This window comes from Pan paniscus, chromosome 8 (genome assembly GCF_029289425.2).
Source record: "Pan paniscus chromosome 8, NHGRI_mPanPan1-v2.0_pri, whole genome shotgun sequence".
In the NCBI taxonomy this organism is placed as follows: Eukaryota; Metazoa; Chordata; class Mammalia; order Primates; family Hominidae; genus Pan; species Pan paniscus.
In genome coordinates, this window is record NC_073257.2 from 38,978,271 (window position 1) to 38,993,414 (window position 15,144).

At 40.6% G+C, this 15,144-nt stretch overlaps 1 protein-coding gene across 1 annotated transcript in view; it reads left to right on the top strand.

Moving 5' to 3' along the window:
* The window catches only part of GAD2 (glutamate decarboxylase 2), an 87,318-nt gene that overhangs the window by 63,704 nt on the left and 8,470 nt on the right, over positions 1-15,144 (top strand). The window contains exons 12-15 of the mRNA XM_014346394.5: positions 28-106; positions 5,350-5,499; positions 11,474-11,581; positions 11,911-12,000. Coding sequence (XP_014201880.2) covers positions 28-106; positions 5,350-5,499; positions 11,474-11,581; positions 11,911-12,000 — 427 coding nt within the window. The remainder of the gene's footprint in view (positions 1-27; positions 107-5,349; positions 5,500-11,473; positions 11,582-11,910; positions 12,001-15,144) is intronic.

The following is a 15,144-nucleotide window of genomic DNA, read 5'->3' on the forward strand; positions in this document are numbered from 1 at the left end:
CCCGCTTACGTGATTTCTTTATTTTAGGGCCAACTCTGTGACGTGGAATCCACACAAGATGATGGGAGTCCCTTTGCAGTGCTCTGCTCTCCTGGTTAGAGAAGAGGTATGTCTCTCTTGACTCTGTGTCCCAGTCCGTGCGTGGGCTTTGACTGTCTTTATGCGGTTGACTTTCTCTGGAAATGTCAAGATCACCGGGTCTTCTCTATGGTCCTACTCACATTCCCCAGAGAGCCCTTTCTAGATTCCTGTCTGCAGGGTGAAGGTCTGGTGCCTAACAGGGAAGAAAGGATAAGAGGACCTCAACTTTCAGACATAAACTTTGACCTAATCTCCATGTTTTCAGTATGATACCCCTTTCCTCAACTGTTCCTGCATTCCTCCAATCCAGAGACCCTCTATGTCACTCTCCCAAAAAATTAAATTTCCAGGTTTTTTTTCTGGAATCTGAGAGGAGATCATTTTTCCTATATAACAAATATACATGATATAGGATTAAGGGTAGTGTTAGGATCCAGATACATAACATGTATATGTATGTGTGCATGTTCTGATTACAGTCAGATGATTAATCTGTAATCTCTGATTACAGATGATTACAGTCTATTTAATATTTAAAGCCATGTTCAAAGTGTAAGGAAGCTGCATCCTTATTAACCAGAAAAGAGAAGCAGCATCAATGAGCACTTTCATGAATGAAACCATCTCGAAACCATCTTGAAAGATGGTTCTGTTCACCAGGCCTAGGACCATTCTCAGTAGGTGAGCACTGTTGGTCAAGGCCACTACATCTGCCTTCCGTGACGCCAGGCCGGAATCATAGTTCCTCACTCCCACATTTATTTTGTTGATGAATCCCAAATAAGGAGCTTCAGATGATCCCCATTCAATTTTATCTTCTTAGCATTAATAAAGCAACCCCAGATTAAAAGAATTTTTAAGTGTTGATCTTCATTTACTTTTTTTTTCTTTTTGAGACAGAGTCTCATTCTGTCACCCAGGCTGGAGTGCAATGGTGCGATCTTGGCACACTGCGATCTCTGCCTCCTGAGTTCAAGCGATTCTCATATCTCAGCCTCCCAAGTAGCTGGGACTACAGGCACCCGCCACCACACCTGGCTAATTTTTGTGGTTTTAGTAGAGACAGGGTTTCACATGTTGGCCAGGCTGGTCAAGAGCTCCTGGCCTCAAGTGATCCGCCCACCTCAGCCTTTCAAAGTGCTGGGATCACAGGCATGAGCTACCATGCCCAGCCAAATATCTATCTTCATTTACTTAAAAATATTTTGCTGTTTTCCTAGTTATACAGTTAATACATTATTTTAGAAAGTTGAGGCAGAACAGAAAATATAAATAAATTTAGAGTCACCTCAAATTTGTGTAACTTAGGGATAACCATTATTACCATTTTTAATATTTTCTCCCACAATTTTTTCTAGAAATAAATATATTTAAAAAGTATAAATAAATACATATTTATAATAAAGTTGCTATCATCTACCTCCTATACCTCATATATACATGTTGATTCTTCTTTATATTTTACATTATATTGTGAGCATTATCTTCCAAAACCTGATTTTAATGGCCTCATATTATTCTATCACATAATTCAATGAACAATATCTCTATGGTTAAAATGTTAACCCATGTTTTACAGAGTCACTTGATAGAATCCTTAAACATATACCTTTGATCACATTCCTGATTATTTTCTCAAAGTAGACTCCTCACTGTGGGATTGCTGGGTCAAAGAGTGTTATTACTTCTGTGGTTCTTAATACCTCCTGTTGTCAACTGCACATTTACACAGCACGCCTTCTGTGTCTCCATCAGTAATAAAAATATGGACACAGGATTGAAGACAGCAACTTCCCCTCAAAATGAGATGAATGCATTGGAAAACATCCTTTTGGACTGGTTTTTCATCAGTTAAAAATCCAGTCCAATTTATTATCATCTGCCCCAGCTCATGCAGGGCATGATCCCTCAACTATAATTACTTCAAAGGAGAAAATAAATTTTTGTTATTTAGAATTCAGCCAGATGTTTTGACAGTGGCTCCCATCATGTCCTTACAGACCAAAAGGGAAATGCGAGCCGGAGGAAAATAGAAAGATTTGGAACTGATTAGATGACTGCTTCGGAAGGATCTACTGACTGGCAATTTGATGTTACCCAGGATAGAGCCTATGGCTTGGTACCTAACCTGTAGCATTCGAAATATTCACGGACTGTTTGAGTAAAACATAGAAGCTTATTAATGTTTCAGATGAGAGGAGACTGGGAGGTAGAGTAAATGTGTGTAGGAATGGAATCAGAATACAAGATGATTTTTACAGACTGGAGCAGTAAGCCACATCCAAAAAGGGACACTGTTATTGGAGATCATTGTAAGGCTGTGCTCTTAGGTCCATGTATACCGTGGCTGTATTTTGATTGGACAAGGAAGGCTTGTTTCTACAGCTAAATTGTTGGACTTGTGAAAAAGGCAAAGGATGTCAGCTCTACAGGGTCAACAATGAGTCAAGAGAAAAATGCCACACAAAATACATTAATGAGTTACAGCAAGTGGAATTTCAGCATGAGAAGGTGGTGGTCTCCCACCCTCCTCTAGTTAAACCACACCTGCCATGCTCTGCTTAGCTTGGTACCAAATTGTCCATGGGGTTCCATCAAGCTAGAGCCCAAACTGTGGGGACCATTTGGTAAACGTGGAAGAGGGATGATTGAAATAGCTAAAGATGTTTAGCCTAGAGAGGAAAAGAACAGAAAAGGGCTGAAGGGAGGATGGCAGCCTTCACCATTTAAAGGACTCTCAAATGGAAGAGATTTGGAAATGATTAGATGACTGCATCAGAAGGACCTACCGACTGGCAATTTGATGTTACTGTTGAGGCTGTGGGGAGCTGGTTTAGTAACACCGGGTGGTAGAGATTTGACAGCAAAATCAGAACGTCTGACTTGGGTTCAATAAAAGGAATACTTCTAAAAATTAAGCTGTCCAACAATAGGAATAAGTTAATAAGGGGAGGAGATTAAATAGAGAGATTGGACAGCCACTTATTAGTAAGGGTGTAGAAATGATTCCTTTATTGAGGAGGAATAGAGTAAACGAGCTCTAAATTCCCTTACAAATCCAAGACTTTATGATGCTCTGACAGCATTTGTTTATTGGCATCCAAGGAATAATGCTGTTCCATAAGATGGTAATAAGCATTCCCCAATAAGAGAGTTCTCAGTTTTAAAAAGGCTGGGATATATTGGTTTAGAGTTAAAAACAACTTATGTTATTTCAGGGCTTACTGGGGCCCTTAATATGCTGATAATTATTGCAGTATCTAAGAAGAAAGACTAGATGATATCGAGTTTCCTAAATTTATTTGAGCACGGGAATCTCTTTATGTACAGCAACTATTGATGTGTTTTAAATAGTTTGGGACAGGATGGTCTATAACTTTTTCATGGCTCAGAACAAGGATATCATCTCACTAAGGCCTCTGTAGGGAAAACAGCATCACTTTTGCTTGTCATGTTGTACAGTAATGAGACTGCAGCTGTTCAGCTTTTTTTTTTTTTTTTTTTTTTTTTTGAGACAGGGTCTCTTTCTCTGTCGCCTAGGCTGAAGGGCAGTGATGTGATCTTGGCTCACTGCAACCTCCACCTCCTGGGTTCAAGCGATTCTCCTGCCTCAGCCACCCCAGTAGCTGGAACTACAGGCACCCACCACCGCCCAGCTAATTTTTTGTATTTTTAGTAGAGATGGGGTTTCACCGTGTTAGCCAGGATGGTTTCAATCTCCTGACCTTGTGATCCGCCCGCCTCGGCCTCCCAAAGTGCTGGGATTACAGGCATGAGCCACCGCACCCGGCCATCCAGGTTTTTTAGGGCTCATGTGTTTTTGAGTTGTTTTCTTTATCACAGTAGGAATAGGTCTGATCCATTCAGCATTCCACACTCTCTGAGGTGGTCTTCCTTAGTATTGATGGCACGAAGGTGTGAGCTTGCATGGCCTGAGGAATAATGGTACAAAGTTTCTGTGACCATGAAACCAAATAAAAGTGAGTGTTGCAAATTTTCACCTTATTGGTCTTCAAGTGAATTTTCTTTTTTGAGTTCAGTATATTTCTACTGATCTAATACAAATACATCGTATTTAATTTTTCTTATTCTGAAAAATAATGAAAGGATTCCAATATATGTGAAGCCTAAACTACAAGGTAGAGTCCAGTTCTGTTGTCTACCATTTCAGCACTCCGTCTTTCAAAACCAAATTAAAATTGTAGTTGCATTGCATTGTGTTTTAGTGTGGACAGTTTTCAGAAGTGTTCTCACTTTTAACTTCAACTAAGTGATGACACTTTAGTCTTGTCTTCTTTTGTCGTGAGTCACAAAAGAAACAAAACCAAATGCCAAAGCTTTTGTAAAATCACAATTAGACAGAAGAGAACAAAATAGTCAAAGGCTTCCAGTGTTTCATGACAAATTGAAACACGGGGTTTTTAGTGAAGAGACTGTCGATACTATTTTAGTCGGAAAACATGATTCAGTCACTATTCTCTGGAATAATTCAATCACTTTGCCACCCGTTTCCATAGTAAGGTTACAGTGCCAGGGCAAATGAATGGCCATTGACGATGAAACTTTCCACTTAACTATCTCAAGGAACTGAGTATGCGAATGCAGAACTGAAGCTCTGACCACTCTTGAGAGAGGAATATGACATTTGAAAGATTGGTTATTTAAATTCACCTCAAAATTGCAATGTGTGGGTTTTTTTTTTTTTTTGATTTTAGCATATAAAAATGATAGCAATGAACTGTCTTAAAAGCTATGATTTCCAAAGGGAGCTCAAACTCCCTAACAGCTAAATGATAAAGTACTTGAACTAGATATGGATGGAAATACTGGAAGAACCACACTAATAATATTTCACAAAACCAAAGAGTTTCCAAAATATTTTAATCACGACAAAACCAGAATAGTAGGATGTTCTCCTGAAGAAGGGGAACATTTAAATATAAATATATGCTCTGGTTGTGATTTTTATTTATCAGTTGATTTTTATAAATGCCTTCTCTTAAAAGGGAGAGTAAAAGTATAAATGTGTCCTTGCTAACCTCCGTGACATTTGACCCTGAGCCATTGATCCCACAGAGTTGACCATTACAACAACCTAGACACTCCTGTCCAGAATTGGCCCCATTCTTTTTTTTAAAATTGATTCTTACTGTTTTGTTTCTCTAAGATATGCAATGTCTCTTACTTCTTTTTTCTTATTAATTTTTACCAATATAAATCTAATAAGTAGTCAGTAGAATTTCCTAAATTTTCTCTTCTCTCTTGTAGGGATTGATGCAGAATTGCAACCAAATGCATGCCTCCTACCTCTTTCAGCAAGATAAACATTATGACCTGTCCTATGACACTGGAGACAAGGCCTTACAGTGCGGACGCCACGTTGATGTTTTTAAACTATGGCTGATGTGGAGGGCAAAGGTGAGTATGTATGGACCAGCTAAATGTCAACTAAAAACAGAACCTTTATCTGGTGACCCCATTATGAAATGTCAAAAAAGTGATTTCCAAATTGAAATTTCCTTACCCAAGATTTGCTTTCTTTAAACTTGCATCTAAATACCTTCATTTGACATGAGGAAAAATATAGTCAAATCCATTGTTTGTTTCTTTTCTAGCCAAATTGATTCAAATGCTCACTCATCTGGAAAACAAATCCATTTTGCTTTATATAGCAGAACACCTTGAATTTTAACAGGTGTTTATTGTTATTGTTGTTGGTTTTTGTCTGCTAACTTGGTTTTTACCCAGTGATTGATCACCTGGGTAGGTGAATGCAATCTGAAAGTATAGGTCTGGAGAACAAAAAAGAAAAAGTAAAAAGCCCACCATGATAGCTTATTTTTTGACATTTCAAGGGATAACCTCTAGTTACAAAGCTTTTTTTTTCCCCCTAATCTCCCAAAATACCTAATCACCTCCTTTTATGTAGATTCTGTGTTTCCCTCTGAATTTAGCTGTAGGTGATCCCTCCTTTTTTCAGCAAGGAAAACTCACTAACTAACAGTGTGCAGGACTTGCTTGGACTTAATTGTAGCTTTCCAGGAGCCTACATTTATGTTTAAATGTAAGCAGGCTGGATAGGTCAAAGATTTTATTTTTAATTTTGACCAGATTCTTAACTTAAAGGTCACAAATTAGTGCCTGCCCATCCGGCTTCATTTGTCTCCTGTAGGAGATAAATAGACAGAGCCAGCTGTATATACTATAGAAACTCCAATGCAAAAAGAGAGTTCGAGGAAACCTGACATAAGAAAGTGAGAAAGGGGGCGATTAAAGGTGTCAACCTTAATAACAGAGAGAGTCTCTCTAAGAGAAAAGATGTTGATTTGGAAATAAAGCATTGCAATAGGAATACATGTGCCATAGTAAACTCTATGCACATTCAAAGGAGGTAAAGGAAGGCAAAAGTTTTTAAAGGAAGAAATGAGGAAGATTACATAATTGTTTTGAGATAAATATCCTTGGCTACAAAGATCAATAACAAGGGTGATGCCAGTCCGAGGCTGGATAGGCAATTGCTAGGCAGATGTCCTTGCAGAAGTATTTTTTTATATGTAAGGTTGTGGTGGCCTTTGAGCAAGGTTGTCATTTTTGCAGTCTTCTGTGACAGTTTTTGTTATCTGGTATACAAGGCATGAGAACCCTCTCTTCATGGTTTTCCCTGGCTCTATCTATCAGGATTTTCTTAGCATTAGTGACTCCATTTTGATTCTAACAACATTCACAAGGGAAATCTGGGATACCATGAGGTCCTTTATGCTTGGTGGAGTGGATATACATTTGGCTCTAAGGTGTGTAAATAGCCTACTTAAAGAGGTAACATGCTCAGTCCCATAAGAAAAAGCAAATAACTTGGTCAGCAGGAGGGAAGTATACCAGGATAAGACCAGTGAATGGGTTCTTCCACAAGTCTGTGTAAAAAGGTAGGAACCATGTCCACGGCAATGCATTCCTTATGCTTTTGTTTATAATTTTTTTAAAGTAACCTAAATTACTTAAAGCAGCTTAGATGATGGGGTTCTTAACAAGAAAAAGAGGGAGTTTTCGAGTGAAGCAATGTGACCCACAAATATTTTATGGAATCTCCTTTAAGTCCATTCTGGCAAAAAGATGCAGTTTAAACAGAAAGATGGTCTTGCTTAAAGAAGAAATAACTCTTTAGTGGTTTCCAAGGATGGCTGGACTGTACATCCTTCAGGGAAGCCTCCTTAATACTGTTTACTCCAGCTGAACTTTTTACATGTTGCTAAATATTAGGCAGCTACAAGAAGCTAAATATCAGGAGCTTTACATGAAGTGAAGCTCCACTGTGTTGCCTGGTAATGGTGGGGTGACGGGCCCCCTTCCTCTTTTGAAAATTGACAGCCCAACAAGGACAGGTGATCTGGTCCCCACCACCTAGTGGGAGACTCATTCTGCTAGCAATGACACTTTCATTTGGAAGAAAAACACAAAGCAGTCAAGAATGTAAAGTATTGATGTACCTCCAAGCAGCTTTAAAATGAGCAGGGTTTTCATTTCATTGATTGGTGGGAATTACAAAATGATGAATGTAAATATCAGGTAGCAAGCTGAGGAAACCTTGATCTCTGAATATTGTGCCAAGTTCTCTCTTACTTCAAGTATCATTCTTTGTGGCTTTTTTCCCCTGTGGTGTTTTTATTACGGTAATGATCATCAGTGATATTTATAGGAAAACGTTTCTCTCATGGTTCATCAGTTTCTGCTGCTCCCTTTCCATCTGAAGCCTCCTCTCCAGCAGGGGCAGCGCAGTTTCTTAGAGAAATAATATGGAGGGCATCAGGTGTGAATCGAACAGCGGGACCAGATGAAGCCCAAAATAAAAGCAAGAGCCCCATGAAGGCACCAGGGAAGGGGATGAAAAGAGCAAATCACAGCCACTGTGTTACTTATTCTTTTACTTACTTGTGGAAACACCTCAAGTATCTAGACATCTAGCCTCAAAAACTTCCATTTTGTTTTTCAATCTAAACCTTTGTGAGTTTTTTTTTTGAAAAACGAAATGATAATCATTATTAAAGTAATAAGCTAAGTCCTACAATCTAGATCAAAGGTGAGGAAAATTGTACTCTCACAGCAAAGCTCTCTCTCTAGCCACACTGGCCAAGGAAGAAGTCATCCTCTTCCCGCAAGAAGAGCCATGAAAGAGTTGGCTGTGATGTTGAATCTTGCCTCCCCACAGGAATGAGGAAACAATCTGGAAAAGATTAAGGAGGAGAAGGAGGAAGAACATAGCATTAATTCACTAAACCCTCTGTTGTCAGACATGCCTGGAGAATTCGGTGTTTTCCACATTTTCTCCTAAGATAAACCCCATGAGAAATAGCCTAAGTATAAATTATTCTTTGAACTAATCTGCTAATGACTAATGGAGCTAAATGCACTGATGACAGCCATCATATTAAGTCCAAATTAACTTGATTAGAACCAATTTATGCAAAAAATAAGACCCCTGATTTAGGTTGCTAAGCGGCATACTAGCTGGTTAAGATATGGATTTTTATTATCATCAGCAAAGGCCCAGTGCCTACCGTTGACTCTCCTCTTACTGAGTTGGCCTTTCATTTTGTCTGCATTTTATTAAATAATCCTAGGACCTAATGATTATTTCCCAATGTTGACAGATTTCTACGGTGGCTAAAACTCAGTAGCTAACAAAAATAAGTAAATAAACTTAAAATTACATCTCCCCCCCACCTTTTTTTTTTTTTTTTTTTGAAATGGAGTCTTGCTCTGTTGCCCAGGCTGGAGTGCAGTGGCGTGATCTCAGCTCACTGCAGCCTCCATCTCCCAGGTTCAAGCGATTCTCCTACATTCCCTTTTTAGGCCTGCAGGAATGACTTCATTTATAACAACCAAGGTTTCATAGCAAATCTCTGTGTTTGTATGTAGTCATACAAATAGTCAGTTTTCCTTGTGGTTTTTTTATGATTAGCTTTTCTAATTAAAAATGTGGATAACAGAGGGACTGGCAAATGGCTGTGAAAAAAAATACCAGGAAAAAAATATTAAAGGGAAATGGACATCTGGCATCCTTTGCTGAAAATGAATGTTTACTTTCTCTCTAAAATATGAATTTATTTTAACAAGTAGATATTCAGCATCTATTATCGTGTCTAGTACTGAATGGGATAAGAAGGCTCTCATTTTCCAGACACAATAAGATAAATGCACAGAAATCCATCATAAAAGACAGATTAGGACTGATCACAAAAGAAATCCAGACACATCTGGGGAATTTAAAGGATGGAGAGCTCATTCCTGGTTTAAGAATCAAGATGATTCACAAAGAGATGACCTTTGAGATAGGACTTGAACAGGATAGGTAGAAGAAGTAGGATTTCACCCAGCAGTGCTGTGAGAAGGCCATTCCACGGAGTGGTTGAGCAGGAGTTCAGTGCATATTATGAGAGTGAGGGAAAGTCTAATTGACTGAAGGGTGACTTGGGAGCTACGTTCCAGGTGAAAAGTAACAGAGCCTGAACTAGGGTGATAGCAGCAAAAATTGAGATAACAGCAAGGGATTCGGTAGTTATTTCAAAAGCACTGTCTCTGGGGCCTGTGAATGTTTATAAAAGCATTTCAAGAAGCGGAGAATGATCATGACCAGCTCTCAAGATGTCAAACCCCAAGACCACATAGAGGCAGCAGCTGAACACTTGGATGGTGAGATTGCTGAAGTATTTAATGAATGAAAGAATTTTGAAGAATCTCCTAAAAGCCTTCAAAACCTTGAAAATAAAATGTGGATCTTAATCCCATAAATATTCAATATGAACGGGAGGCACCCAGGGCACACTAGAGTTTTCTGTGTCATTCCCCATGTATATCTTTAGCCCCCAACTAAAGGGGCAGTCACATGGCCCATGATCATCCCCATAGCAAGGTCCCAGACCAGGGGAACCAGAGGTCTTTAGTAATCCCATTGCTGTTGCAGTGCAAACTCTTCTTCATGGGAAATCAGAGAGGCATCATCATTCCCATCTGATCAGAGAGTTGGCCAAAGCCATTCAGCTGGACAGGGTCAGAGGCAAGCTGGTCATGCCATATCCTAGATCAGATATGCAAAAGTTTAAACCCAACTCCAGACTGTTCCAAAGGATCCAGGTTGGAGAAGAGCAATTAGCTTCCCTCACTTCTACCTACAGTCCATCCCAAGTGAACCCAAACTGTCAGGTTATTCCAAACCAATTATAATCTCCTTAGCACCCATAGATGCAGAGAGCTCCTGGTATGGGTGCTGGCCAAGCATCAGGCATCAGCCCAAGCTCTTCCTGGGGAGGCGTCAGGAACCCATCAGCCTCCTTGAGCCGATTACCTGGGGGAGCAGTCTCCAAAGAAGTGAATTTCTGAACCCATTTGATATCTCCAGGGCAGCTTGTTCTTAAACCTGCTTCAGATGTCACAAGTCACTGGGCTATGTTGGGCCCCCTTAGCTGAGATGATGTGATCTTGTATGAAACAGGCAAGTGGGCCCATCTCATCTCCATTACAATTGCTTTCTCTAGGTTCTCTGCTGGAGAAGTTACTGGTAGGCAGGTTCAAAGTGCTTCTGAGATGAGCACTGGCTTTTACTCTTAAGCTTTCTCCATCAGCACCCAGTAAACACCCAAGGAGATAAGAGGAAAGCCATTTTGAAAAGTAACTCTCTTGTGTGTCCCGATGTCAGTTAAACAGCTCCAGTCCAAGACTGTTGTGTTGGTTTTCCCAAGTCTGGATTCAGAGCTTCCAGAGCCAGAAACTAAAAGAAATCAGTGATAATGTTCACCCATTACAGACACGTGAGTCATTTATCTGCCCCCAAAGGAGAACTGTACAGAGCTCGACAGGCTAACAAAGCATCTGGGTGCTCCCTAAAATTCCTGCATCCATTTGTTCAATGAAGTCAGTGAGCACCTACCCAATCTTTTCTGTATCAGGTACACTGGCAGACAAAGATGGGCTCTGGGAATGGAAAATGTGCACGTTGGAGGGGAACTAAGCAGGCATTCTGAGGGGTCTCTGGTGATGCTTTTTATCTGCAGGAAGAGAGTAGCTCAGCCCTCCTGTTATTAATGACTTCCATGATTACTCCTATGAATAGCAGAGGCACATTTTCCTCTTGAGTAGTCAAACTAATTGCCTGGGGAATGGAGGCTCTGGAAGAAAAGGAGTTCCGTGTAGAAAGCAGTAATGAAAGGGAACAAAAACACCTGACGGGGAGAGCATTGAAGAGAAAATAGCGCTGAAAAACCCTTTGGAAACAGCCTTGTGTTGAGAAAGTGCCAGACGGGGCTAAGACAGAGACGGCAGGATGACCGTCAGTCTCCAGGGAAATCGCTTCCTCCTCACTCTTAGCCTGCTTAATGAGCTGTGTCCTTCTCTTATCTAGGGGACTACCGGGTTTGAAGCGCATGTTGATAAATGTTTGGAGTTGGCAGAGTATTTATATAACATCATAAAAAACCGAGAAGGATATGAGATGGTGTTTGATGGGAAGGTATGTATTTGGATTTCTACAATCTCAGAAAGTTTAGTCAATTCCAACCCTCATCACTGATATGATGTAAATGATGTGCTGTCCGGGTAAGTGGGACGATTACAGAGGGGAGCAGTGGATGACGGGGTAGCTATTCCAAGCTGGAATAAAAACGAAACTCTCAAAGTGGTCCATATAACGTTGTCAAAATCATGCCCTCCAATGGCAATTCCTGATTGAAAAGTGGGAATTGTGTTCTGAACATGCTGAATACATCGATTTGAAATGTTCTTGGAATTTTCAAAATTGCCAGCCTGGGCCAAATGTGAATCTTCCTTTCCTCTTTGTAGCCTCAGCACACAAATGTCTGCTTCTGGTACATTCCTCCAAGCTTGCGTACTCTGGAAGACAATGAAGAGAGAATGAGTCGCCTCTCGAAGGTCAGTGCTCCAAGCTCCTCTGATACATGTGTGTATTGAGCCTTTCATGTGCACATCTTCTTTATGACATATGCCTGTGGCCTTAGGAGACAGCCTACCTGGGTACATGGGCCCGTTCCCGTCTGTGGACTCCTACAGAGCCAGGACATATAGAGCCTGATATATGCAGACATTTTTCTTCTTCTTCTTTTTTTTTTTTTTTTTTTTTGAGATGGAGTCTCACTGTGTCTTCCAGGTTGCAGTGCAGTGGCGTGATCTCAGCTCACTGCATCCTCCACCTGCCGGGTTCAAGCGATTCTCCTGCCTCAGCCTCCTGAGTAGCTGGGAATACAGGCACTCACCACCACGCCCAGACAATTTTTGTATTTTTAGTAGAGATGGGGTTTCAATATGTTGGCCAGGCTGGTCTCGAACTCCTGACCTCAGGTGATCTGCCCACCTTGGCCTCCCAAAGTGCTGAGATTACAGGCATGAGCCACTGTGCCCGGCCTATGCAGACTTTTAACAACTCTATTTGCTTGTTTTCTGAGAGTGAGTTTATGATGTCTTAAAAGAAGTAGTCAGGCGATAACCTTTGCTGGCATTCACAAAGCAACAAGGACATTGCTGAAGTTCATTGATGTTCCAAGTGAAGCTGGTGCTCAGTTACAAGCACAAAAGAGACTTTAGGTACCAGAAATGGTTAGCAAACAACGCTGCTGCTGACCCTCTTGAGCTGCCAAGGTCAAGGCTACCCTGGGTGTGTCCTTAGAGCTGTGGTGACCCCTAGAAGGTAGGAGGGCAAAGAGCAATAATAACAGCCACTGTTTTGAGTGTGTATTGTGTCCCAGCTCAATATCAGGCGTCAGGTCACTTAAAGCCTCAGAGCAACCTGACATGGGAAGGATTGTCCACCCATCTTGCTGATGGAGAAACTGACCCACAGGGAGAAAATATAACTCCCAAAATCTCGCAGAAAGCCTGCATCCAGAGCCTAAGGGCTTGAGCTTTAAATTGTACTGTGGTCAGTAAGACACCATTAATCTTTCATCCTCTCCTGCTCCCAGCACTTATGCATGGGTGAAATGGGGTTTACAGTGCACATTGAAGCGGGGTATATGCAGGACCTGTCCCCCATGCGAAACTAGGGATGGTCATGTAGACTTGGATCTCAGAGTTGATTTGGTTGGTTTGGGGGTTCTTTTCATTTATCATAAAAGAGGGAACCTCCTCCAGTCACTGCCAAGAGCCCCGCAGGCTGTCCCCTCACTGCTCAGGAGCTTGGGCTGTCTCACTGACCTTTGGGAACACTTTAGTTCCTTCTATGTAAAATGAAGAAGAGGATTTTGTGTAGATATAAAACCTTCACTAAAGCTTTTATGTGTTAACATCTGCCCTTAAGCAACCCAAGATCAAACTCCTCATCGGGAGAAAACTTCCATATGGCTGAGGTCTTTAAACCAAGCCTCCTGATTAGAGTAGTGATTCGCAATCCTGGCCATACATTAGAATCATCCAGAAACTTCATAAAAGACACTAGTGACCAGGTCTCACCCTGAAAATGTAATCAGATTGTGCTTGGATGGGTCTGGGAATGATTCTGAAAGTTATCTAGATGATTCCAATATGCACCTCAGCTAGAGAACCCCCCTGATCTAGAGGAAAAAATGGAAGAGAGCTTCTAGAACCAGGATCCGTGGTGCATGTGTCTGAGATGGAAGGGGCTGTGGTTGTGTTTGATGATTTTGTGAAGTTGGTTCATTCCAGGAAATCAAGCCCACAGGGTGGGAGGGGATGAGTAGAGGTCACATTGGATAAGATGATCGGTGCAGGCAGTAACAACGAGAATAGGGGGTGCGGGTGTCTGCTGTCATTTGAGAGGAAAAAATTCTTATTTTTCCTGGAATTTTTATGGTATACCTTCATAATGTAAAATTTCTTAACAATGACTTATTTAACCAGTTAGAAATTAGATGCCTCCATTCTTTTTGCCTTTCACTTCCTTATTGAACTGACTGGCCAGAAAGAGAATCCATGGACTAGTTTGGCTGATTTCATTTGTTGAATCAGTCCATTATCATTGGGCTGAGGGATGGAGCAAGATGGGAATACAGAATAAAAACATTTTTTTTCATCATTTTCTGAACAAAAGTCAACTTGGAGGCTCCCCCATTTAAATATCACTCTTCAAATGCCTCCTAGGTTTCAGCACCTCATGTGAGCTGTAATGAAGAATGGGGATGGAGATTATTTCCTGAAGATGGCAATTAGAATATTAGTAAACTGTTTTTATACTGTTGACAATTCAAATATGAAAATCTCCGGGGTTTGCAAAATGAATTCTCCTGATTTTTCTCCATTTTTATTACTGTAATCAAGAGAATTCAGCAATTCAGATTTGGAAATGAAAATAGAACCACATGAATACCAAGTTTAACTTTTGTTCATGTATGCCGATGATTTTTTCAGACTTATTGGAAAGTTCTTTATTAAGTGTGACGCTCTTAAAGTATCATGTCCAGGAACCAGTAAAATATTCATATGCACACACACACACACACACACACACACACACACACACACACACACACACACACACACACAGTACCAGAGGGAAAAGAACTGAGGTGAAATAATCTGTGCTGTCCAGTATGGTAGTAATAGCCACATGTGGCTATTCATATTTAAATTTAAATCAATTAAAATTAAATTCAACCAAAAATTTGGTTCTTCAATCACACTAGCCACATTTCAGTCACTCAACTTGTGCCCAATGGCTGTTTTATGGGACAGTGCAGATATAGAACATCTTCATCACTGCACAGAGTTCTGTTGGTCCAGGCCGATATAGACTCAAAATGGGGGGAAATGCAGAGTTTCCTGTGCAGTTTATGTGAACCAAAAGAACAAAGTTAAATTCTGGACAAGACAAGGCAGAGAATTACTCTGTACCATCTTGCCTGATTCATAGCTGTAGTGCACAATAGGAACTCAAAAATCGTTTGTTGAGCTAAAATTGTATCTTAGCGTGGTTGGGCTGCAAAAACAGACTAATATAGACTGGGTAGCTTATAAGCACAGAAATTTATTTCTCACTGTTGTAAAGGCGGGAAAGTCCAAGATCAAGGTGCCAGTAGATTCCGTGTCTGGTGGAACCCCTACTTC